Source organism: Staurois parvus, unplaced genomic scaffold, assembly GCF_062004578.1.
Source record: "Staurois parvus isolate SC_StPar_1 unplaced genomic scaffold, SC_StPar_1.0 ptg000970l, whole genome shotgun sequence".
NCBI lineage: Eukaryota > Metazoa > Chordata > Amphibia > Anura > Ranidae > Staurois > Staurois parvus.
The window spans coordinates 991,264-1,018,402 of NW_028318766.1; the positions used below are offsets into that span (position 1 = coordinate 991,264).

At 40.1% G+C, this 27,139-nt stretch overlaps 1 protein-coding gene across 1 annotated transcript in view; it reads right to left on the bottom strand.

Annotated features, from left to right (window-relative positions):
- The window catches only part of LOC149441589 (low-density lipoprotein receptor-related protein 5-like), a 202,042-nt gene that overhangs the window by 167,536 nt on the left and 7,367 nt on the right, over positions 1-27,139 (bottom strand). The window contains exons 2-4 of the mRNA XM_089657151.1: positions 14,714-14,911; positions 6,570-6,766; positions 2,996-3,127 (exon numbers count right to left, since the gene is read on the bottom strand). Coding sequence (XP_089513277.1) covers positions 2,996-3,127; positions 6,570-6,766; positions 14,714-14,907 — 523 coding nt within the window. The 5' untranslated portion in view covers positions 14,908-14,911. The remainder of the gene's footprint in view (positions 1-2,995; positions 3,128-6,569; positions 6,767-14,713; positions 14,912-27,139) is intronic.

Here is a 27,139-nt window from a genome sequence, read left to right on the forward strand (position 1 = left end):
TTAAAAATATATTTTCAAATTAAAGGTGGGAGTTGGCCCTGCCAAACACAAACTGGTCAATATAATGTACACTGACCAGCATGGACTCACTTTCATGAACAAAGGAGGACATAAAAAACTGCTGACATATACAGATAAACACAAACAAATTAGGGTAGAGCAGATCACACATACAGGTTTTGGGATGAGGCTTACTACATGCATACACACAATACTGGAGAAATAACTAGCATTAAGCAGGGTAGCATAGTGTAGTTTAGTGTAGGTCTTGCCCTAGAGCAGTGGTTCTTAACCTGGGTTCGATCGAACCCCAGGGGTTCGGTGAGTCAGTCTCGCGGGTTCGGCGGAGGTGAAGACCCACACCCGACTCATATGATTCGTGCAGTAAATATTCATTATTATGTTTTTGTTTTTGTGTGAAAATCATGTTTTAATGGTTTTGTTCTTTGTTCTTAACGGTTTTGTTCATTTTGTGCACCTATGTATAAATATATACCTAAATATATACCTATGTTTTGAATTTTAAAAATCATATTTTATTTTTCCAATTAAGAAGGGTTCGGTGAATGCGCATATGAAACTGGTGGGGTTCAGTACCTCCAACAAGGTTAAGAACCACTGCCCTAGAGAGTCTACCTTGTTGTGATGGGCAGGCTTGTAATCTTCTGGCCAAAAGTGTGTAACTGAATGGAAGAAAAGATCACTTCTCTAGAGAAATATTCATTTTTGGTCAGTTGATTTAACCAAATTACATTATTTAATCGGACTAAAAGAAATCAGCTTTGTTCATAAACACACGATACATGATATACACTTTTCGCCTTCCTCTCTGTACATTACCAGATCCTCTCTTGTAAATTCTTATGCATATTTTACACCACCCTGCATCTCTTGATTAACTCCTTCTGGAGGAACCATAAAATGGAAAATAGCATGGAGTGGGCAACTGCGGCTTGCCTATCAACCTGGGTTGGGAGAATTACCACTCCCAGGAACCTGTCTGCAACTACAGAGCCTACTAAAATATTACATCAGAGCCTACAGAAACCTGTGACTAGCACTTCTGCCAAACCATACTTTCCCATACTTGATTCTGACAGTCTTTGTATTCGATTAATCTATGTACCACCTTTTATATCTTGTTAGAACTCAAATACAAATTTGGGAAACAAAAAAAGAGGTATACACTTTAAGATTGGGTCCTATGCATTTCAAACTGGACTAGGTATTTTCAGTTCTTTATTTCAAAATATACGGGGTAGCTTGGAAAATGTATACTTAGGGGGCACAGAGAATTATGTAAACCTTAGAAGCAGTTCAGATGTAAAATGGAATCTTCTGGCTTAACCTGTTCTAGAGTTATTGTTCTCACTCTGGCATTTGCGGCAATGTCACACGTGTGGTAAGGCTGGAGTTTACATACGCGTGCACGCCCTGGGCTTCAGTTTGCATAGGTGTGCGGGGCAACGGGGTTTTTTTAAATATATTTTATCATTTTATTTATTTTTACTTGATTGCTATTACAAGGGGTTAATAAACCCCTATGTGATAGCATTGGGCAGGTGACAGGTACTCTAATATACTAACCGTCTAATGGACCCCAATGCCAATGTACGTGCCCTTCACACCATCTAACCAAGCACAGATCGCCTTGGTTACATTTTCCCTGGCTGTACTGGCCAGGAAAGTTTGCATCTGAAACAGAAGTGACATCACTTCCAGTTTCATTTTTTTGCTTTTGAGATCAAGACATAGATTTGACACAGTCTCGCAGAGCTCTCCCTCCCCTAGCCAGCGGTTGTGTTCCTGGGCTCTGGTAAGAGCAGAAGATCCCAGGAATAAGGGTGGCGGTGGAAGGCTGCTGCTTCCCTTTCACTGTCAAGCCAGAAGGCAGCTAAACAAAAACCACACAAGCTGATGGTTGCTACTGCAGCCATCAGCTTGTGATTAAAGGTTTACCCTTTGGATATACATAGTACGCCCAAAGAGCTGAATCAGTTAAGCAACTTCAGAGACTAATGTTCTATGTAGACTGTAAAGTGCTTTATAATAATTCTAAATGTTGAAAATAAACAGGATATTTATAATTTTGCATATTGATAGACACTGTGAATATTATGTCTATTGCTCAAACTATTTAAATCTTTCTGCCCAATTTTATTGGCATGTTAACTGTAATCAAAATTAAACCCCTTGTCCTATAAGAAATGTGAGCAATCCACGCTGCTCCAGCTGCTGAATGAAGGAAAAGCATATATTCCTAGTTCCTGGAAGAGTACATCCCCACAAACACTGAGACGATGGTTTGCCAGAATGAAAGATATTCAAGACATGGAGGACCTTACAGCAGCTCCCAAAAACAAGACCTCTGATGGAAATAAAAATGGTATTTTTGGAACTACTTCAAATTTTCCTGTACATGCCAACACTTACTTGGCCAAATTTGGTTACAGCAGCCAAGTTGCTGGCTTTGCTACAGGTCTGAACTTGGCTGATAACCTAGGAAATGTTCTTGACATTGTTGATTTTCAGTTTAGCCCTCCCTGCCCTTCCTTTCTCCCCTCACTACTGATTGTTTCCCTCAGGAAGACAGCCGTGTAGATCTCTTTTTCTTTCCCTTAATTTGTTTTGTTTTTATTTGTTCTGGGGTACACTCTCGGGCACCCTATGTCCATCAGTCAACTCTCTCCTGTCATCTATTTTTCATGAGATGCTTGATTTTGGTTCACATTGTCCTTGATGGCTTTTGACTATCATAGATGTGAATTTCAATGTGTCTGTCTGTTATGATGCATACCCTTTAAATAAAGAATAAAAAAAAAAATAATGACTGTAGTGCATCTTTTTGGTGGAGTAGAATCCTGAATGTAAGCCACCAAAAACCCACCATGTTGCCCATGAGTGGTCTATTAAAATTAGTAAGGTCTACACTGGCTTTAAAAACAAAATTAATCCTGAACTTGAGGCTTTCACATAAGCATTCATCTTTGCATACCTGTTTTGCATGATTTCCCATTCTCTTTCAGCTGTACACCTGTTGGACAAGCACAGGTGTAAAAGGGATCCCGTGGAGATAACAAGCAAAGATGGGAGCAGCCTCCATTATTGTCTTCACATGGTGTATGAACTGAAAAACAAAAAAAGGGACAATGGGGAGACATTAGGGGATAACTGTAGAAGACAAAAAACAGTAAATTAAGCATTCATGGGCGGACCAAATGGACTACAATACAGACATTCTGCAAATGCTAGTTGTCTGGCTAGCATACTGAACCTCAGAACCTTGAGTCAAAAACCTGACATCTTACACTTCTCTTACTATACTGATCAAAATGTAAGTTTGCCAGTGTCCAATCCTCCTGCATGTGGCAATATAACCCAACACTATCTGTATTCATGTGCCCCTCAATGGACTCAATATTTTGTGGCAAATGTTTGTATTAGAAGACAATGAAGAGTTGATTTAAGAATTTAAAGATAAAAGAATAAACTAGTGAGAGTGATTTCTCCACAAGGAACAAGGTGTCAATTACCTTTAGACACTAGCAAAAAACTGAGGGCTCACAGAGTGGGGTAGGATCATGGGGTGACGCTCAGGGAGCATGTCCTCAAAAGCTTTGCCATTGTCCAAGGAACAAGCCTATGATGCAGAGTCTATGAATACTTAGTCTGTGTCCTGTACTACACAATTAAGACATCCTGTTTTATAGAGGAAAGTTTAAGGGAAATAATTGACAGAGTCTGAACACAGACTTGCAGCAGTTTTGAAGCACTATAAAGAAGATAACATGCTATGCATAGTCCTTATAACTCTGAGATGGATAAGTGTCAAGGATCAAAGTTTTAAAGGAAACCTGTGCTGAAAAGAAATGTAGGCTGGGACAATCAACTTCCTTCTAAAATTACAACTGTTCTGATGGTCTAATGTAACAAGTAAAGTTAGAGCTCCTGGTAATGCACATTTGTTCCTGGTTAGTGATTTAACAGCTTCCCATCCACCCATTGCCTATAGACGGCAGAAGAGATGCTTTCCGATGTGAGCTAACGTACCTGTACATCAACCTGCATAAGCAGTTCCTGCACGGCTCACAGAGTGCGCACCCGTGAGCCCGACGATCGGTATGTCACCTGGACACAGTGGATCACATTACTGCGGTGTCTGGCTGACAACATGGTGTTTTACCATGTGACTGCTGTGACCAAAAACAGCAATCACATAGTAAACACTGAAAGTGAAAGAAAAGATTGGTTCTCTCTGCAGAGAGAACCGATGCAGGAGCCTTTGAGTGCACAGAAGCCTGTCAGGCTCCACTGTACACTCACAGACAGTTGTGCCAGCCAACCCAGTGTCCGTGATCACTGTCCATTGTAGTCAATAATAAACATGCAGCCAGCCCCGTCACCTGTCTCAGTGTTCACAATAACATGGACATACAACATACCAGCTTCCTGATCACCTCCATATCCCATACCAGCACACTGTTCACCGCCATAACACGTACCTGTGCCCTGATCATCACCATACCCCTGTACCTGCACCCTGATCACCACCATAAGCCATACCTGCACCTTGATCACTGCCGTATGCCATACCAGTATCCTGATCACTGCCATGCCCCATACTAGCATCTTGATCATCCCCATATGCCATACCAGCATCCTGTTCACCGCCATATGCATACCTGCACCCTGATCACTGACATATGCCATACCGGTATCCTGATCACTGCCATGCCCCATAACAGCATCCTGATCACCCCATATGCCTTACCAGTGTCCTGATCACCGCCTACTCCATATCTGTGTCCTGATCACCACCATACTCCATACTAGTGTTCTGATTACTGCCATACCCCATACCAGCGTCCTGATCACCGCCTACCAGTTTCCTGATCATTGCATATGCCATACCAGCGCTCACTGGAACATTCAGAAGTTTAGAAATCTTTCTGTAGCCAATGCCATCAGTATATTTTGCAACAATAAGGTTGCAACAGTCTTGAAAGAGCTGTTTACTTTTACCTATCATGAGAGGTTTCTTTTGTGACACCTTGTATAAATGTTGTGCAGCAAACTTTAAACGAGCTTCAACATGCTTTTTCTTCAGCAGTGGAGTCTTACGTGATGAACATGCATATAGGCCATGGCGATTGAGTGCATTACTTATTGTTTTCTTTGAAACAATTGTACCTGCTAATTCCAGGACTTTCTGAAGCTCTCCACAAGTGGTCCTTGGCTCTTGGAAAACACTTATAATAATTCTTTTCACTCCTCTGTCAGAAATCTTGCGAGCAGCACCTGGTCGTGGCCAGTTTATGGTGAAATTATGATCTTTCCACTTCCAGATTATGGCCCCAACAGTGCTCACTGGAACATTCAGAAGCTTAGAAATCCTTCTGTAACCAATGCTATCAGTATGTTTTGCAACAAGGTTGCAAAGGTCTTGAGAGAGTGCTTTGCTTTTACCCATCATGAGATGTGACACCTTGGTAATGAGACACCTTTTTATAGGCCATCAGTTGAGACTAAGCAAGCTGATATTAATTTGCACTAACAATGGGCAGGATTACTTTCTAATTACTGATAGATTTCAGCTGGTGTCTTGGCTTTCTATGCCTTTTTGCACCTCCCTTCATGTGTTCAATACGATTTCCCTGTGTCATTCCATTTTATTACTCAAAACCTAATTTCTGAAGTTATTTGTTTTGGTTTCTTTGTATGTATGGATTGCATGGGTTGTTACCGAAATGTGGTGAAAATTTCATGTCAATAGCACCTTTAGTATATTTACTGAGAAAAATGGTGATGTATTTAATATCTGCTGTATATAGCGTGTTATAGCTGCTGTATATAGCAAGCAAAATAAAAAACCCGGTGGTGATCAAATAGCACCAAAAGGAAGCTCAAACTAAAAAAATGATAAAAATTTCATTTGGGTACAGTATTGCATGACTGGGCAATTGTGTGATAGTGCTGAAAATTGGCCTGGACTGGAAGGGGGTGAAAGTGTCGGGGCTTAAAGTGGTTAAAAAGTACCAAGGCTACTGGATCAATGTGATAGCTAAGAAAAATGCATTTTCAGAGCAATGACAGCCTATGTATTTCTTTAGGGCATAGATTCAGCATCTAAAAAGACATCACATGTAGAAGACTCTGTAGCAGCTTGAATGAAAGAAGCAACTCAGGAAGTCATTCATAATTCACATTTTTTTAACATTTTGCCACACACAAAAAAGGATATTTGCTGGCCCCATTAGTTGTGCCATTGACCATGAACAATAAGCATGACGCACATTTTTTGCACATTCACAGCACATGCAGATGTGAATGGAGACTCAAACTTGGAAAAAAACCATATTGCTCCAACAAGCAAAAAAAATAAATTTGTTTTGTCGAAAGAGGTCTCCAGAAACAGGTGCATCAGTCCCTGGCAATCAACAGGCCTCCATCAGCCTTTACAGCTGTGGGAATTACTTTGTTTTTACTGCTTGTCAGACATACGTGGTGTAAGACAACAATCCAAAACACATGAACACACTATTGGTATTTATATTCACTGCAAAACTCACAGTAGGGTTGTCGCTCCGGGCTGAAGACCTGAATGTCCATGGGAGAGTACAATGCACTAAGGATCTCTCTTCTTTTTTCTCCAGTTCGTTTGTTACAGGCATGAATCGACCGGGTTTGCCAATCAGTCCAATATAAAGTATCTCCTGCCAGAGTGAGTGCAAATGGATGTGTAAGGCTTCCTTCAACAACCTTCTGCCTGTAAATAAAACAGAGAGGTATGATAAAAAGTTATATAGTTACACAAGAACCACTTAAATGATTAGTCTACTCAAAATATTTCAGGTATGGGTAATAGAATGTCACAATTTAAAATCATTCACAATCATCTTATATCTATCTGTCATTCACAATCATTTTATATCTGTCAGAAATATTGCAGCCATTGAGAAATATAAAACTAGTGAAAAAGTTTACTAATCTGCAACAGCCATTACAGGGGAATCTCGATCACCTGTTCAACTAAAGATGCCGGATCTAAGAGAGCGGGGCTAGGGTACAGCATTGAACTATGGAGTGTAGAACTTGTGACAAGTGTCAAGTGATTTAAAAAGCTGGTAGGCAGGTCAGACCACAAACTTACATCTAAAAAGGGACATGTCTACGTTATGTAGACTGACATTTTAAAAGAGGAGCAAATTTCTAAATATTTTATTGTCTTACAAATACTGCCTATTGTTTGCCCTTAAAGTGTTACTAAACCCAGCACCTTGCATTCACTATATCTTGTCTCCAACAGTACACATAACATGGAAATGCAATTATTTTAGTAAATATAAACTGCTAAATACCTTTTCTCATCAGCAGTACATAGCAGTCTTGTGACTTCTATTAGTGTCCAGCTGAGCACTGGTTAAAGCTTGTAGGAGGAGCTTTCATTCTCCTCTGACAGTTGTATGAAGCTGCATAACCCCTGACCCTCTGGACAGCCCTGATTGGCCCTGTGCTGATCACATGCACCCTCCCTAAGGACAATAAAAATAAAAAAAAAAACTACAATAAACTGATCATGTGCAGAGTGACTCCCAGAGCTCTGTACTATTAGCAGATAGTGCAACTTATAACACCCAAGTGAAAGATATAACACCAATGTCAAAAAGAAAAATTTCAAAATCAGAATCACAGGAGTTGGAAAAATTATCCCCTGACCCCTCCTAAAAATGACTTGTAAACTCAATCAGGTTTAGATAATCACATTCTCAAAAGCACACAAGGCCATTTGCCTTTTAACTGCGACCATTTGTGGTCATTTTGATGAAAAAGCTAGAAGGAAACTGGTCAGAGAGGGTACCAAGAGGCCTACAGCAACTCTGAAGCATTTGCAGGAATTTATGACAGAGTGATCATTGTGTGAATGTGACAACAAGATCACAAATTCCCAACAAATGTGGGTTGTATAGGACACTTGAAAGAAAAAAAAGACACTTCTCAAGAAAGGCCACATGCAGTCACGACTGAGCTTTGCCAAAACGCACCTTGAAGATTCTGAGGCCACATGGCCAACATGACAATGGCCTAACCAGAGCCCAGATTTAAACCCCACTGAAAATCTGTGAAATGTTGCTCATCGCTAGACATACTGTGGAAAAACACAATGCTATCTGGGAAATGTGGCATCTTCACAACTGGGCCCTCTCTTAGATCCTACAATAGGTAGGGCAACTGCTAGGTTTTGGCTATACAGGATGGGGGAGTTGAGGGGGTACCTGAATTTGGCACTTGCGCTGCGATCACCTAGACCAGGGGTCTCCAAACTTTTTAAACAAAAGGCCAGTTTACTGTCCTTAAGACTTTAGAGGGGCTGCACTCTGACCATTATGAGTAAACAATGCCCCATCCTTGGTGTCATTTTTGAAGAATTTTGCCCCATCATTGGTGTAATTGTTGGTGACATTAGTAGGAATTATGCCCCATCACTGGTGTGATTGGGAGGAATTGTGCCCCATCACTGGCGTCATTGGGAGGAATTGTGCCCCAGCACTGGCGTCATTGGGAGGAATTGTGCCCCATCACTGGCGTCATTGGGAGGAATTGTGCCCCATCACTGGCGTCATTGGGAGGAATTGTGCCCCATCACTGGCATCATTGGGAGGAATTGTGCCCCATCACTGGCGTCATTGGGAGGAATTGTGCCCCATCACTGGCGTCATTGGGAGGAATTGTGCCCCATCACTGGCGTCATTGGGGGAAATTGTGTCCTATCATTAGTGCCTTTGGGCCCTATTGTTGGTGTCATTGGGAGGAATTGTGCCCCATTGTTAGAGTCATTGGGAGGAACTATGGCCAATCATTGGTGTCATTGGGAGGAACTGTGCCCTAATATTGGTGTCAGTGAATGAAATAGCGCCCCAAGGGCCGAATAAAAGCAAGCAGAGGGCCAGATTCGGCACCCAGACTGCAGTTTGGAGACCATTGGCCTAGGCGATCGGAAGAGGAAGTTATCCCTCTCCCTGTAGTCTTCTGGAACACGTGACAGGTCCCAGAAGACTACAGGACCATTCACAATGCACAGTGGGCACTCGGCTCTGTGAAGGCGCAAGATGTCGCAGCCAGGTGCCCACACTGAAGATGCCAGCGCCAGGGACAGCAGACGGCCAGTGAACCCAGCTGGTGTGATGACACTGGGAGATCAAGGGACAGGCAAGTCTTTTTTTTTCTTTAGCTGCTGACTTTTTTTTTTATATAATTTTTACTGGACCTACGCTGTAAAGCAAAGGTGGTTCAAAAAAATACTAACACAGGGGGGGAGGGGGGGGGTGATCCTCTTTCCAACCCAGTGATTCTATTTTTCAATATTTTTTTTTATTTTTATCTGACGTGTTGGTGTTATATCTTTCACTTGGATGTTATAGATTGCACTGAATACAACTGGATAAAAGAAAAACTGTGTCTTCATTTAAGGCTGAAAAGCAACAAAATGTGATTTTAAAGTGGGGTGATCATTTTCTATACCCACTGTGTGTGCTATTGAAATTTAATAGAATTTAAAACAAAATCACAGTGGTACTATTTCCCATTTTATCCATAACCAAGAATTAAAGGAAGTCATTGTAAAACATCATTGTCTAAAACACTTCCATGCATTACTAAAGGCATGCATTTTTTGCCAAATATTTATATTAAAAACGTGTACACAAAATAATATGCACTTATGCATTACAAATCTGTTCTTACCTACTCAACAGTGCTACAGCCCTTTACTACCCTGGCTACTTTACTAACCTATTCTCAGTCTAAGCACATTTTTTAAAACTCTGTTTATTGAACTCATATAGTTGTACATAAGTGTACAAGTATATAAGAATACCACAGCATCAGTGAGCACATGGAATCATCTGAGCACAAGTAAATGTGTGGTAAATTTGCTGACACCCCTACAGCTCATTGAAACAATGCTTCATTCCTCCTGAAAAGTGATGAAATTAAAAGCAATTATCTCATGTGTACATGCATGCCTTTGGTACGTCAGAGTAAAGCAAAGAAAGTGTGAAAAGATATTCTAAAATGGACTGAACAGATGTGTTGGTACCCCTGGAAAAAGATTATAAAATATTGGAACACTGTGATATTTAAAAATGTGCAATGTAATTTGTATCACACATCTTCAACTTTATTTTATTTTTTTTAATTTGGATAGGATCGGATTTATTTTTTGATGTCTTTGTTCCCTTCAGATTTCCATTCACACCTGTTCTGCGGACACAAGAGGAAGTAAGAGGAAATCTATTAAAAGGCAGGAGAATTCCCCTCAGACCATCATTACCAGAACAGGACCAATTGGAAGATTCCAAAACTCCTCCAGAATTTTGGATTTTCCGTCACTTTCTGTTTAGGCGACAACTCTGACCAGGACAAAGAGGATGGAATCGCTCCCCAGCAGAGAGACAGAATGTAATAAAACCTTGGCAGGGGTTCTAATCCTTGACTTTGTGCAAAACTACAAAAAAAGCCCGGTTATACAAAATCTTTTTAATTAAGAAAATTAGTTACTTTTTTGGTAAAAGAGTATGATGTTTATCATTACCACATGTACCTTACTGAACGTGGACCAGAGGAAGCAGAGAGTTGTCCAAGTAAATGAGAAAACATTATAGACCAGCATGTCAATTTTAGAAACTACAAGACCATCTCCAAGCAGTTTGGTATTCCTGAGACTACTCTCATTTACTACTAAGAAGTTTAATGTCCATGGGAGAATAGCCAACCTCCTTGAACATGGCTGTAAGAGGAGAACTGACCCCAAGTTGAACAGACAGATAGTGCAAACGGTAGAGAAAGAGCCAAGGAAAGCTTCCAAAGGCATACAAGCTGAACATCAAAGTCAAGGTATATCAGTACCTGAACTTCATTGTTGAAAGAAAAACATAAAAATGCCATACTGGAACTTGCTAAAATGCATACTGCCAAGCAACAATGCTTTTGGGAGAATGTTCTTTGGACTGATGAGACAAAACTGGATCTGTTTTTTTGCAAGTCATATTGGCTCTAAGTAAACAGATGAGTAAATATCGTTTTTAAAGAAAGGAACACAGTACCTTACTGTGAAACAGAGGCAGATCAGTTATGTTTGGGGTTACTTTCCTGCATCTGGCATGGGGTGCCTTGAGTCTGCACAGCACAATGAAATCTCAGTATTATAAAGGAATCTGGAGCAAAACATGCTTTTAGTGCAGCCTCTCTCAACCAGGGTGCCCAGGCACCCTGGGGTGCCTTGAGGTTTCTTCAGGGGTGCCTTAACAAAATGTCTAAAAATTGCCCAAAACTTGTTTACAAGCCAGCGGGTGGAACAAGCCTGCCTTTTAGTTACATACACCCACAGGTTTTCATTGTGCATCATTACGACCTTCTAGCCGCCAGCGTCCTGACACCACTTACATCATCAGTTGATAAGGAGGTTGTCTGTTGCCTGCACAGCATCCTAGTTTGCCCCTCCCCTGCCCCTCTCCATCAGTGCTGGGGTCACATTAGCTCAGTGATGGAGAAAAAATGAGGGAGAAGAGAAACACTGGAATAAGTCAGTACCAGTGTGCAAAAGTGTATTTGCTTTAAAAGAATAAATCACCTCTAACGTTGGGTGTCCTACATGTGTGGATGTTGCTGCATTATATAAACTATTAGAAAAGTTTTTCACATTTTAAAATGGGGTGCCTCATAATTTTAAAGGGTGCCTTGCGACTGTTCATAGTTTTAAAGGGTGCCTTGACTGAAAAAAGGTTGAGAAACACTGTTCTAGTGTATCAAAACTCAAACATTGGAAAACCCAAAACACAAATCGCTAAAAGCACCCATGTGTGGCTAAGAGCAAAATATTAGACTATTCCAATGTGGCCTTTGATGAGCTCTGATCTCCATTCTATCAAATATCTATTACAGCTGAAACATGCCAGTTTCTTAAAGTGTGGGCTAAACTTTTCACATGTATTATATATGATCTAATACAAAGATGTAATCCTACACTGGTTGTAGCAGCTGTAATGTTTGGACCATGGTTAGAAGTCACGAGCTTAGAGGGAGAGTAGAGTTACACCATAGGTCCCATATTTTATGGATTCTAAAACGGACAGTTTCTCTTCCTATACATATTTTTGTAACGTATGATCTAAATTGATTAAGATGATTATAAACCTTATTTTTTTTAACAATAACAAACATGTTTTACTTACCTGCTCCGTGGAATGGTTTTGCACAAAGCAGCCCTGATCCTCCTCATCTTGGGTCCCCCGGCGGCACTCCTGGCTCCTCCCCTCTGCCGAGTGCCCCCATAGCAAGCTGCTGTAGGCTTGCTCCCAAGCCAGCTCTGAGTTTCCTGATCCCTCCTCACTGGTTGTAATTAGTAGCAGCAGGAGCCAATGGCTAATATAAAACCAGCCAGCAAGGCCAATCCAACTTACTCTTTGGGTTTTTGTAACGTAGTTTCATTTAACCAACATAATTCTACCTACAGCAGAGACATGTAGCTTAAACAATACTTGCAGATCACATTTATTATTTTGCTTTAATTGACCAATATTTTCTTGAAGGATTGCAAGATGGGGTCAATAATCAAAATATTAGATTGTGGGTAGGCAGTAAAGTACAATAAAGCCCAACTCCAGACAAAAAAAAACACTGCACAAGTCAACTGCTCGTTTTGTCTAGGAGCGGGGAGAAAGCTTATACTCACCCAATCCTTCGTTCCACTGGAAAATGGCACTCGCCATGGTCAAGCAGTGGTCTCTTCCTGGTCTATGGAGCCTGGGCTTGATAACGTCAGGAACAGTCCACAACTGAAGACCGCTGGAGCACAGGGGTACTGGACAGGCTTGGTGCTGGGAGGATTAGGCAAGTATATCTCCTTTCTCCTCTCCCCAAGAGAAAAACAAGCAGTTAATCCGTGCAGTGCGGGCACAGCTCCGCTGCAAGGGAAATTTTTATTTTTTTTGCCTGGAGATGGGCTTTAATCCACTGAAAAAAATTTGCACTCAGACCAAAGCAGTAAAGGCAGACATGTAAAAAGGGATATTCTATATAGTCAGAGGCTTTAGCCATGTCTAGAGAGGCCAAAGAACATGTTTATAATATAACCTGACATCTGAGACACAATTTCAGCCCTATGGTTATTATTTGTGGTTGACTTTTCAGGTATAAAGCCCGTTTGGCCATCATAAGCAAGATAAAGTAAAACAAGATTAAATCTGTTGCCCAGGATTATTAGTATTTTGTAGTCAAGATTCAATAAGTAGATGGGTCTGTAGGAAGGTCTTAATGAGCCTTCTACAAGAGTACAATTGTAGCATTGTACTTAGAGTGGCTATACAAGGAGACTTTAACAAATGGGTCACCTCCATTATCTAAGACAGGTGAAATTAAATCCAAATATATTTTTTTATTCTGGGCCTGAAGCCTTAACAAGCAGCTAGGACCAAGACTGCTTGTTTAAGCTTAGTCTCCGATTTCTTTATCCGGTATCTGCACTTAGTTTGTAGTCAACTGAGGAAAAGGTAGGGCCCTAAATAGGCATATATATCATCTTTGGTTCTAGCAAGAGCAGAGGCATGTGTATGTCTATGGAATACACAAAGGCTATTTAATATACGATCCACATCAGTAAAAACAGAGCCCATTGCACTACAATTTTAAAAATGGAGGTAGAAGGTTTTTGTTGCTCAGGGGTGGGATTTGCTATGAAGAGGGATTTAGCTTCTTTGCAGTCCTTGACAGGATCCTTGTTAGCTTGTGAAGGGTTCTTTAATAAAGGAGACCTTGTTAGCTTGTGAAGGGTTCTTTAATAAAGGAGATAGCAGATTTGAGCATGCCCCAGGAGAACACCTTACAAGTATCTAAGAAAGTATTGTAAGAAGTGGTATCATATTAAGCCTCCCCGAAGGCAAATATAAAGGAAAAAAAAGTTGCCTTAAACAAATTATATTACAGACTTGTCTGTTTAAAGTAATTTTTCAATAGGTAATACTCATTGAATATATTATTTCAACAAAGTGTTCTCTGTCAAGCTTTGACCTTTTTTAAACCTAAGTGTAAATTTTGTCTTGTTTACTGACAGCAGAGCAAGGTTTCCAGAAATAATGGGAAAATTCCTGTGAAATTCCACACTTAAGAAGGCTAAACAGTTGAGCTGGAAAAAGGTCATAGCTTGACTGGGTGCAGTGATACCCCTTCCAGACAGTTAACTATTTCACAGTAATACTATAGTATGCCAGCTTTTATCATTGCTGGAAAAACCATTTACTCAGTCTATGGTAAGAAGGCCATACATTTCTTTACATGTCATGGTTTGGCTGTGCCCACTGAAATGAACAATTATATATAATTTCAAATACTTGAGCAAGCTTTCTCCCATTCAAGAAGGCTATGTTCCCTGCATGTCAGACGTGGGTGAGCTTTAAATTGTGGTAAGCACTCCATTGGAAAATTCATAATGTTTACTGCATTTAGCATTCTGCTTGGCAAAAGCACTGTAATTTGCATGGTTGTTGCAGATTCCCGACTCATAACTATGTACATGTATGAAGCGAAGCTATTTTTAAGCAATTTTTTTTCCCATGCACATAAGGACCTCCAGGGAAAGAATGCAGACTACAAAACAGCTCCTGGTTACCAATTTAGCAGCACTGGCTCAGGTACAAAAAGATTTTTGCAAAGTGTTTACCTAAAAGAACCATCCAAATTGGCTCGGTGAATAAAGCTCAGCTTGGCATCTGCCCAGTAAAGTTTTTGTTCATCTAGATCAATAGTTAGCCCATTGGGCCAATAAATTTCAGAATCTACTATGATTTTGCGTGTACTGCCATCCATTCCAGCACGTTCAATCCTGGGAGCTTCTCCCCAATCCGTCCAGTACATGTACCTAGGGGGCAAAAAAAGTCACATGACATGTTAGTGTAATATAATGTATTATAGTATACTATATAATATTAAAGTTAAGAATTTTACATGGAAAAAATTCTGACTCCAGTCCACTGAGAGCTCACCCCCCAGCAGCACACAAACCTCCCCCCCAGTATCCACAGTAACGGGTGAGATGATCCCTTCATTACACATCCTTCCTATATTCTTAGCCTCTATTGTATAAAAACAGAAGCACACTGGAGGCTTCTTGCACCCTATCAGCTTTACACCTTTAGGTTGCATTCACACCTGAGCAGAGCAATTTTTAAGAGCCGTTTTGACCATTTTTAAAAGTGTATACAGGCATTTTTAGTTGTGTATTGCAGGCGTATTCAAGTTTTAGGCCAATTCATTTAAAGCGGTAGTAAACCTTAACCACTTCAAGTCCAGACACTTTCACCCCCTTCCTGTCCAGGCCAATTTTCAGCTTTCAGTGCCATCACACTTTGAATGACAATTGCACGGTCATGCAACACTGTACCCATATGACTTTTTTAGCATTTTTTTGTTTGAGACAGATAAAACTTTATTTTGGTGGTATTTATTCACCACTGGGATTTTTATTTTTTTTGCTATATAAATGAAAAAGTTCAAACATTTTGAAAAAAAGTGTTTTTCTTATAAAATTTTGCAAACCTTTCTTCATAAATCTTTGCCAAAATGTATTAAGCTATCTCTTTAGTAAAAAAAATAAATAACCCAAATTAGTTCATAGCCAAAAATTATTAAATTTTTCAATTTTTTTTTTACATTGTAATTTTTTTTTATATTTATGTTTGGTTTTTTTAAACATACTGTCACTCTAGCAGTACAGTGTCACCACAGTACAGTGATACTGTACTACGTGTGGGGGGGTGATTAAGATTTTTTTTTTTCTCTTTTACACTCATAAAGGCAGTAAAAGCAATAATTTCTCCTTCTCTCTGGCTGCATTCTTGCAGCCATTGAGAAATACTGCAAGAGCTGTGATTGTTCACAGCTTGTCACATGGTACAAGGCTGTTGTGAATAGCCTTGTATCATGTGATTTCTGTGATCATTCACAGATTTCACTAGTAGTAAGCAATGATGTCAGAAGTGACATCTTGCTTACTACTATTCATGTGATCACTGATTGGCCAATCAGTGATCACATGATCGGGACCTCGCACAGAAGTCTCGTACAGTGATCAGTGCTCCGGATACAGCGGGCACCAGATCGGTGTAAATTAGCATTCCTAATGTGCAGCATTTTTTCGCACCTGCCCAAAATGTTTTCACAGTACTGCATAATTATGTAATGGATATCACTGTTTGGTCAACTTCTGAGTTTAGAAAAAAAGGTGCAAATGAAGTGGTTTCCCTGGTTACTTTACCCTGTGTACTGCGCAACATACATGATGAGCACCAACAACAGTACCTGTTGTCCTTTAAATCGGAACTTTACTCTATCAACGTGAACTATTTTACATCTTTATGCTACAAGCATTAGTAAATAGATAGGAAAGTGTCCTATATTACATGTTTTTATTTATTTACGTTTCAGTTTCCTCCAGGTTTCCAGGCCTAGGCCAAAATGTTATCCCAGAAGTCTTCATGGGCATGGCTTTCTTTCATCTGGAAGAGGTGAGGAGGGGCTTTCTCACCCTCCTGCTTGCATGCCTAAACTAAGGGCAAATAAATTCCAGGAAGTAGAGGTTACATTGTATCACCTGCCCTTACTCAAAATGGCCGTGGCTAGAAATGCTAGGGGATGATTTTCAAAGTGAGATGAATGAGTGAGTTTGCTTTGAATATTGAAAAAAAAAATACTAAACAGAGTTTTAATTTTGTGGTGCTCAGATACAATTAAAGTATAATTACAGGCAAATCTTTTTTTCCATTTTGGATACAGTGGAGAGGGATTTCAGTTTTTATTGCTGTCTGTGCCCCTATTAGGGAGATTCATACTCTCTATATGTCCTGTTTACTATTAACACTGAAAGTAAAATAAAATCCTCAAATTTTGGGTTGTCCCCAAAAGAGTAACAGTGGGGACATCTTTCAATGGGGGCACTAGATCTGGTGACCTGGGGGACCCCAAGGAATTCCCTTAATTTGCAGAGATTTCCTTTCACTTTCTGTTTGGCTATGGGACAGGAAGTGAAGGGAAATCTCTGCACAGATAGCAACAAAAAAAAAAAAAAACCTGACGGAGGTTATAACCCTCCCTTGCTCTATCCAAAATGAAAAAACTAATTTGCCTATAGTTCTACTTTAAGTGCTGCTTTAATAAACATTTCTCCAAACTTAAAATGCCCCTGTGCCCAGACTATGGACGTTAAACTATTTATATATTCATAAAGCAGCATGAAAAAAAATAAGTAGAAAAAGTAGATGAAATTTGCATATCTCTTCTGCCAAATATTACTACTACCTAGCAATTCAATTTTTAATTTTCTATGCTGTGTACACTCAGCATATTCCTGACATCTGTAAGATTCTAGGAAAAGGCCAGATGCCGGTGACGATTTAACCCATGTACATACGAAGGAGTTATCAGTAGCAGCCCAACAGCCAAAGAAGATGCCTAGGAACCCAAGTACTGGAAGCGGAGATGGTGGGGGTGGGAGCTGGGTACTGCATCACACAGCCCTGGAGAAGCCACACACCTTTAAAAGGTAGGTAGTACACAGTGTCCAAGTAGGCTTTAATCCTTTCATTGCCACAGCCATTTTTGAGGGGGGGGGGTGCGGGGGGTTTTGCACAATTATATTTACAATCTAAGATGTTTAAAAAATTATTTTAGGTCTTAAGATTGCACAAACCTCGAAAACATTATATATTTTCTGAAAGTAGATAGCAGAAAGAACGCAATAGTTTTTTATATCACACGATATTACCGCAAAGGTCTAGGAAACGCAAAATTTAAGTTGAAAAAAAAAATACAGGAAAGTTAATTTGGGAGTACAAAAACACAATAAATTACCCAGGCTTTTTGGTAAAATATTAAAGATGAGGTTGGACCGAGTAAATAGTATCCAACATGTCAAACCTTAAAATTGCATGTGCCAGTGAAATGGCAACAAATTTTAATGCCCTATATTTTCCAAATGTCACACTTTAAAAGCCCCTACAAGTCATCAGTTTAGCATTACAGAGGAGGTCTGGTGCTAGAATTATTGCTCTCAATCTGGCGTGCATGGCGACATACAGCATGTGTATTGTTATGAATGTTTTCATGCGTAGGCACCCGACAAATATGTTTACATTCTTACGTGTGTATAAATGGGGGTGGAGGGCCTCTAAGAAGAAGAAAAAAAATTGGGGGGGGGGGGATTTTATGTGGTGGGGTGTAACTTTAATTGTTTACAAAATCATGTTTACTTAAATTTTTCTTTTCAACACATAGGGGACAAAATTCTATATGTGATGATTTTTGGTGACAGGTTCCCTTTAATGAGACATCAGGGGTCTAAAACACCTCGGATGTCTCCCCTGTGCTCCACTAAATCTAATGCAGTACAGATCACTGATCATGATGGCCAGGAAAACGGAGAGGAGAACATGGAAGTGATGGAGTTCTTGCATCTGACAGCCAGGAGACAACTTGTCAGACTTGCACACAATCCCGGTGGCTGCAGCTATGCTACGTATCATTGATCAATCCTGATGTACTGACTGTCTATTTCTTGAGGCCCGAAAATGCCAGGACAGTACAAATACCCCCAAATGACCCCTTTTTGGAAAGTAGACAGTTCAAGGTATTTAGTAAGAGCATGGAGAGTTTTCTGAAGTTGTAATTTATTCCAACAGTTCTTTGGAAAATTAAGAAATTAAAAAAAAATTTGTCATATTAAGGCATGTGACTTTGAACACTTAAGACACATGATAAGTCGATGATCATGAATTTCAATGGAAGATGTTCAAATCTATGCAACTTAAAGTTGCAGCGACTTTAAAAAGGTTCTGCATTACTTTGATGCGACTTTTGTGCCACTGACTGCAATGTAAACTGTTACAAGTTGTATGAAAGTTGCATCTTAATGTTAATAAATGCGACAGTTGTGCAACTGTCAAAGCCAAAGTAGCATCCAATTTGCACCCATCATCAGTGTCACAATGTAAAGTCGCAAAGGAAACTGCACGACCTTGGAGTTGAACAAGTGTGAATGGAGCCTAAAGGAAACCGTCAAATTAGCTTATATAGTGTATGGTGACCTCTAGAAAAACCTGGCGCTGGTCTAAATTAAAGGGCTGACAAAATGCCAAAATCTACTCTCACAGAAATAAGCTCAGACTTCATTGCCTCTGTTTTGAGCTTTGAAAATTAATTCCTTCACAATGATTATAGCTACAGAAGTGAATAAGTGCTTGTTTTGAAATGCCTTCACTGCTGTTCAAAATGTGTTTATGATAGTGCAAACCTAAAGCAAATAATTAGTACAGTGCTTAGATGTGATAGCTTTCTTTTTTTTCCAGGCTTTTTTCCTTTAATTGTACATTGCTAAGGATTTTAGTGCAGCTAAAAGATGGGACACAGGAAGTTACAAGTTCAATTGATTTCTTACAGGTTAATAGGGATTTTTATGTATTTGCATTGTGTTTAAAAAAACAATCCATGGAAAATCTGTATGTATTAAGATAGATTCACTAATTAGCTTTGCCAGTTTTGTCTTGAAATACATATCAAACCTGTTGAGAGATTATTAAAATAAAATGTAACTTTCATTGTTCAGAGGTCTGAATTATGCTCCTTATTTATGCTTTGTATCATTTGTGCCAACCTTGGCTACAAGAGGCTTTCAAAAAGGGGAGCTATGCCAAACATTCCAGCTTTATGAAGTGATCAACATACAGATTTCGCTAAAACTGGTTTACAGACGTGCCGATTCCATTTTCTTGTACTTTTAAAGGCTATAATTTTGTGGCATTTACCAACTTTTATATCGAAGGTCTGTCCCCTTCAGAAAATTTTTTCTACTTTCCTAATGCAGTCTGTCCATGTTTATTATATGCTGCCATTTTTTTGACCAATTCCCCCGACAAGTAATTTTGCAGTATTACAATTTGATAAGATTTAAATCCAGCCTATGTTTTTTTCACACGTTTACCTAAAAAACCTTAAGGGCCCATTCAGATCTTTCTGGTCTGTTGCACAGCATTTACCAACCGGTATATCACACACTAATGTGCTTTCCTTAAGGATACCCATTCAACTGAATGGACTACCAACACATCAGAGCGGCCCGAAAATCAGATGTGTGCCATTTTTTCCAACAAAGCGCACCATAATTAACATTCTAGTGCATTACTGTGTGTTTTGGTGTCCTGCAGCGCATGAGTGCTGGAGGTGCGTTTGCTTTAGTGTGTTGGAGTGCCATTGAAAATAATATTGAAAGATCTGAGGGAGCCTTCATGGTTCTAGATTCTCTATATGTCAGGGGAACAAAAGAATATTATACTAGATCAAGGTGTCTACAACAGTTTAAAGTAATCATAAGAGTTGCACAATCATGTTAAAGTTGGCAAGAATGAAAAATAACCAACAAATGTATACCTGGTACTTAAAATTTAAAATTACATATTCAATACAGTCTTCATTAAAGAGGATCTTCACCCTCAAATTGAGCTTGTCTCCTCTCCACCCCTCTTCTACACAAATATACATGTAATTTTTTTTTTTTTTTTTTTTTTACTATGGGATATCCCATATCCCCCCCATGTAAGTCCCTCGTCTAGGTGAATGACATGCATTGTGCTCCCTGTGCCTCCTGGGATATGCATATCATGCATGAAGAGCAGCCTCCCAAATATGTCACAAAGAATATGGCAGCACGAGACCCAATCAGTGGCAGAAGAGAATAGAATTATGCAGGACAACACTGCATGGGTGAGTATATGAACTTTGAAGACAACACCACACTGTAAGAAGGGGTTTAGAAAACATTTGGGGGGGGGGAAGAGGGAGAAAGATCTGCTTTAGCCACTTTAGTACCAGCCTGGTAATACCATTACCATCATTTTTGCAATACTTTGACAATTACTTGGTCATGCAACATTGTAACCCCCCCCACCCCCAAAGAATGTTATATCATTTGTGACACAATTTTTTTTTGTCTGCACTTAAAGTAGTTGTACAGCGCTATCTATGCATGAAGGTAAAAACCCTTCTGTGCTGCAGGTCCCCCCCCCATTCTTATTTAAGCCTGATCCGATCCAGCGATGTTCTTGAGAACGGTGGTTCTTGCTGCAGTCTTCTTCCTCACTGGCCAGATTGATGGAAGCAGAGCCACTGGCTCCCACTGCTGTAAATAAATGCTGTGACGAGGGAGTGTGGGGCAGGACTGAGCCACCCACTCTGTGTCAGTAGACACAGACAGGGCAGCTCTGGATCAAACCCACATGGGTGCGTACATGAAATGCGGCTTTCCATAGGGGCACCCGCCAAAGAGGAGGAGCCTGGAGCGCTGGCGGGGGACCCCAGTAGAGGAGGATTGGAGCTGCTCTATACAAAACCATTAAACAGATTAGGTAAGTAAAACCACGTCTGTTATTTTAATTTAAACAAATTAGGTTAATGTTACTTTAATAACCACTGGCTTGTCATTAAGAGACCAAAAAAAAAAGAAAAAAACAGTTTCCCTTACTTTCTGTTAAAATAAAAATGCCAGAACAGTACAAACACACCTAAATGACCCCTTTTCAGAAAGTTTTCTCCATGTTTTTATTCCAATTTTTTGGAAATGATGAAACATGCTTGTAGGTGGTTAGAGTATGGAGTACTAGATACAATGCATATAGATCATATACAGAGGGAGGAGGTGCTTAAAGGGTAAATGTGCTGGTCACATACAGCGAGAGCACAGAGATGAAGGGCTGAATGTGCAGATGTGCAAGATAAGGGAGGTGAAGTTTTGATATACAAGCCACACAGAGGCAAGCTGAAGTTTAGATGTGGAGAGAATGAGTAGTGAGAGGGTTAAAAAAAAAAAAAACCTGTACAGCAACCACAGAACTAATGAAAGACTCATCATTCATGAGTTCCTGACTCCACCCTTTTCTCTGTTAAGAAAGGGGAGGGCTCTCAGATGTAAACACAAGTCTCTGTTTATTTTCATCAATCGGCAGGACGGCTACTCGATGGGTATTTTTGGAGTGACGATTACAAATATCACTCCAGCAACAGCCATCCAGCACCTTGATTTTTTTTTTTCTACATAATGGTAGTAGGTGGTTAATATTTAGCAGATACAAAAGTTTGGAGTCCCTTTAAATAGGAAAATCCATCTCCGATCATGCATTTTGAAGCTACTGGCACTGGTCCTAACCTTACAAGAGGCATGTTCTTCATGTAATCATTTTAGAGCCTAGGATAAAGGACCTGGTAGTTTGAAAACCTCACTAACAGTGGTTGAGCTTAAAATAGAGGCAGCTACTCACTGGCATATGTTCATCCCTCGGAGCCAAAATGCAATGTCAACAATCTCAGCAAGATGATGATCTTTCAAGCAACTATCTGAAGGGTTTATAGGACTGGGTACTTTAACCATTCCCCTTACAGGAATTCCTTGTGCCACTGAGTAGTGAAATTACTTAAAACTTGGAATTTGATTATATCTGGCTGTAATTTCATTGTCACTTTGGAAAAAACGTTTTTAGAAACATTGACAGATAAAAAATTAACATTACAAAAATATGAAACCGTTGTGTTGGCTATTACTCAATAACATGGACCTTTCTTTGTCCAGTTTTTGCTTAGTCCTTTCACTGCCGAGTTGAAACATAATGGAAGCAGCGCCCTTCAAATTAACAGATCTCTAGATATTATAGGTGAGTGTCAAAAAAATATGGTGAGAGAACAACCAGCATGGAGCTCTGGTGAGTGAATTCAATTCTTTTGGTGGTGGATTTTTCAAATTTTTTTCACATTATATGAGAAGTTAAAGATATACTGGTTTATGAATTTATTATATTTTTTGGACACTTTTTTTTTATAATTTTTATGTTTGACACATGCATTTAGAATTAATTGTATATTTTTTTTATATATATTTTATTTTAGAATATATAGGGTTTTTTTTGTGCTGGACACTGGCCCATTATATTTTTTATTCAATTTGTTCACTGATTGGTTAATCAATTTTGTTACTATATCTATTTTTTTATATGAATTTTTTACATTAGTTCATTGTGTGTGTTCACTCACCTATAATATCTAGAGATACATTAATTTGAAGAGAATTGCTTCCATTATGTTTCAATTTACCACCCTGTCCACAGGGACTAGTTAGCAGCTCTTCCTAATATATCTGTTTAATATATGCACATTTATTTTTATGTGAGATTGATTGCTTAGGCGCTTTCCCCAATTTTCAATCATTACTTTCACTGCCGAAGCCTTGTTTTCCACTTTTTTGTACGTGTTCTAATGCACATTTTAGGCCTGAAGATTACTTAAAACTCTTAAAAACTTTTTCAAAGCAAAGACCTTGAAGAATTAAGTGGTAGCAGTTGCAAATCTCTATGCCCCCTGACATTTCTGCTACTGTTTTTGAAAGCTGTATTTTCATGGGATATCAAAAATATTTTGATATATATTTTCATGGATATCAAAACAGCAGAAAACTATTACAGCCAAAATTGTCTATAGGCAAAACTTTAAAAGATTTTACAGTTCATCAGAGTTACTAAATTATGATGGCTACAAAATCACTGTTCTTACCTTGGCATGGACAGTTATACATAAAGTGTGTGATGCACAAATGTTTGTACTCCTGACACATACATTTGAAATCATGGGGACAAGAGGCTTTGATTTTTTTTTTTTTTAATTAAAGTGATACTAAAGGTTTTTTTTTTGTAAAATAACAAACATGTCAATACTTACCTGCTCTGTGCAGTGGTTTTGCACAGAGCAGCCTGGAGCCTCCTCTTTTCGGGTACCCCGCAGGCTTTCCTGGCTCCTGTCGGGTGCTATGGGGACACCAGCTGCTCCATGTGTCCATTCACAGACGGAACCGCGGCATGGCCCTGCCCCCCTCTCTTCTCATTGGCGGACTGGCTGTGATTGACAGCAGTGGGAGCCAATGAGGAGGCAGAGACCTGAGGAAGCCAAGGCTGTTGTGCACATTGCTAGATCTCCATGTAAGCATTGAGGGGGCTGGGGGGGCACTGCTGCACACAGAAGGTTTTTTACCTTCATGCATAGAATACATGAAGGTAAAAATCCTTGAGCCTTTACAACCACTTTAAAACTTTTCTTTTAAAAAAAAAAATAAATGTTTAAAGAAAAACACACACAGCTATACTGCTATCCCAAGGGAGCTGCCAAGCTCACTTGCAAGCTTACAGGAGTGATAGGGAAACTTCACAAACACTCAAATGACTTTAATGTGAAAAACAGCAGCTGGCAGTAAAAATATAAACAAGCTTCCTGGTACTATATCAGCTGGGAGTTTGTTCACATGCCATCATGTGACCCTCACACTGGCTGCATTGGAAGGGTTAAACTGATTCTAAATCCAAAACGTTAACCTGCAATAAGATAAAACAACAGTTTATTGCTCTGTCCTCCCCCCTTCCGTGCATGAAGGGGAAGAGAGGGGAGAATCGATCCAGCACTGTGCATGGCTGCATCTCTTCTCCCCTCTCTATCACACAGGGATTTTAACAGCAGCAGGAGCCATTGTCAATCAAATGCAGTGAGCAGGAGGAAGAGGAAGCGGGGGGTGTGGCTAAGCCTCACTGTGTGTCTATGGAGCGTACAAAGCTGTCCACCATACTGCCCCGTACTACATCACTGACCTAATATCCAAGTACCGCCTAGCACACACACTCCGCTCCTCACAGGACCTCCTTTTCTCTAGTTCCCTGGTCTCCTCCTCCCATGCCCGCCTCCAGGACCTCTCCAGGGTGTCACCCATCCTCTGGAACTCCCTGCCCCAACCCATCAGATTATCACCTAGTCTCCTCTCCTTTAGGCGCACCCTGAAAACCCATCTCTTCAGGGAAGCCTACCCCACCCCCTGCTAACCTGCCGGCCTCCTCCACTCTTCCTACCACTCCATCCCCCACGGCTATGTCCTCCTGTACCACTATCCCCTCCCTCCTAGATTGTAAGCTCCAAGGAGCAGGGCCCTCAATCCCCTCATGTTTTGCATTGCATTGGTATTGTTCTGTCACATGTTCTGTCCCCCTTTGTAATGTACAGCGCTGAGCGAACCATTGGCGCTTTATAAATACTGTATAATAATAATAATAATAGACACACAGTTCGAGAGTGAGCAGACATGTGCCCTCATAGCAATCGACCATACCACTGTACAGAGCAGGTGAGTATCACATGCTTATTATTTCAATTTAAAAAAATTACCTTTAGTGTCCAGGGATGTTCGATTCCTATTGCCTGACACCCGGGACATGTAGTTCCGGGCAGGTAGTTTTTGTTTTTCTTCCTTTAGCCCTGCTGAGGGCAAGCAGCAAGCTCAACTTTCAGGGGGAAGCAATCGGCAGCAGCGCTGCCGCTGATTGCTTTCACACAGTGCCAGCCTCTCCGTGCCCCGGGCGTGAGGTTTCCCGGGCTCCCCTTGCTCATCTGCGGGCCCAGCTCGCCGTCAGCTAGAGAGGAAAGAGAAGAGCAGACAAGTCCACTCCGCTCCTTCTTGTGCTGACCCGGAAGTGATGTTACAATATAAATTCTGGGTCCACATTGAGAGATTGTAATACAATCCCCAGGAATGAATGTGATATGGTACAGATGTGCACTACATTACATTCAGTGGAGCAAAGGGGAGACATGCAGGGTATTTTAGAGCTTGGATGTCTCAAAGAGAACCTGTCACCAAAAATCATCACATAGGGGACTTTGTCCCCTATATGATGAAAAAAAAAAGTGGCTAAATAAGTGGTAAAAAAAAAAAGGTTTTTTTTGTAAAATTACACCTAAGCACATACCACCCCCCCCCCTCCCAAAAAAGTATTGAGGCCCTCCACCCCCACATATATGCACATACCAATGTAAAAGCACACACTGGGGAACCTACGCATGAAACTGTCGATTGCGATACACGTTACATATTGCCACGCATGCCAGAATGAGCGTAATACCTCTAGCACCAGAACTCCTCCGTAACGCTAAACTGGTGACCTATAAGGAGCTTTAAAAGTGTCGACCTATAGAGAATATAGAGTACTGAAGGTCGTCACTATTTCATGAGCTTGCACAAATTTAAGGTTTAAGAAGTTGGATATCAATTTACTCGGTGCAAAAAAAGGGTAATTTATTGCTTTTTTTGTGCCCTAAAATTAACTTGCTTGTATTTCTTACAAAAAATTTGCAGTAAAATTATGCGACATAAAAAATTGTAACTACCACCATCTTATTCTCTAGGGTCTCTGCTTTCAGAAAATATATCATGTTTGGGAGTTTTGTGTAATCTTCAGGCCTAAAATTATTTTTTTTAAACGTGCAAAAAACGCAAAAACGGCTCTGGCAGCGAAATGAATAAAGTATAAGCCCTGCCCCACCCTTTTCTGATGAGCAGCCAATCGGTGCTCATTACTGCAAGGTTTCTCCCCTCCCTGCTAGTCCCAGGGTGCCATGCTGGAGACAGGCAGGGAAGGGAGGAGGAGATAAACAGCGCCATGTTAAAAATATTACATTTTTAAGTCGCCATAAAGCCTCTTTTATTTTTAAAAGCCCCCCCCCCCGACATTCCTAAAAACCCTTCTGATTCAAATCAGATTTTGGTTAAAAAAAAAAAAATGTAATCAGGACAAATAGATTGTCATGAAGGACAAGTAGACTGGGGCCCCAATTTAGTCCCTAGACAAGCATTTTTTTTCAAAAAATTTCCACACCCCTGCTGTCACTTTAAAAAGGGTATATGAACCCAAACCATGAACTTCTCCTATTTGGCCCTGATAACTGTTCTCTGCTCATTCTGCACGCTTTGCCGGCGATCTCTAAATACTACAGGACCCATTCCCTCTATGTTATGAAAAACAGGAGAAAGGGGAGGGGGGGCTATTGTAGTCCTAATCCTTTGATGACAGCATTGCTTTTTCTCCATTTAATGTGTGCGTTGCAACTCTTGGACGCGGTTCCTAGCAGGAACACCAAGTGAAAATAAAGAGGGGAAAAAAAGCCTGAAAAAGGAAAACTAAACTCACCATATCTAAGGCAATATAACAGATGTTGTTGTTATTTTTTATTTATTTCAGGTACT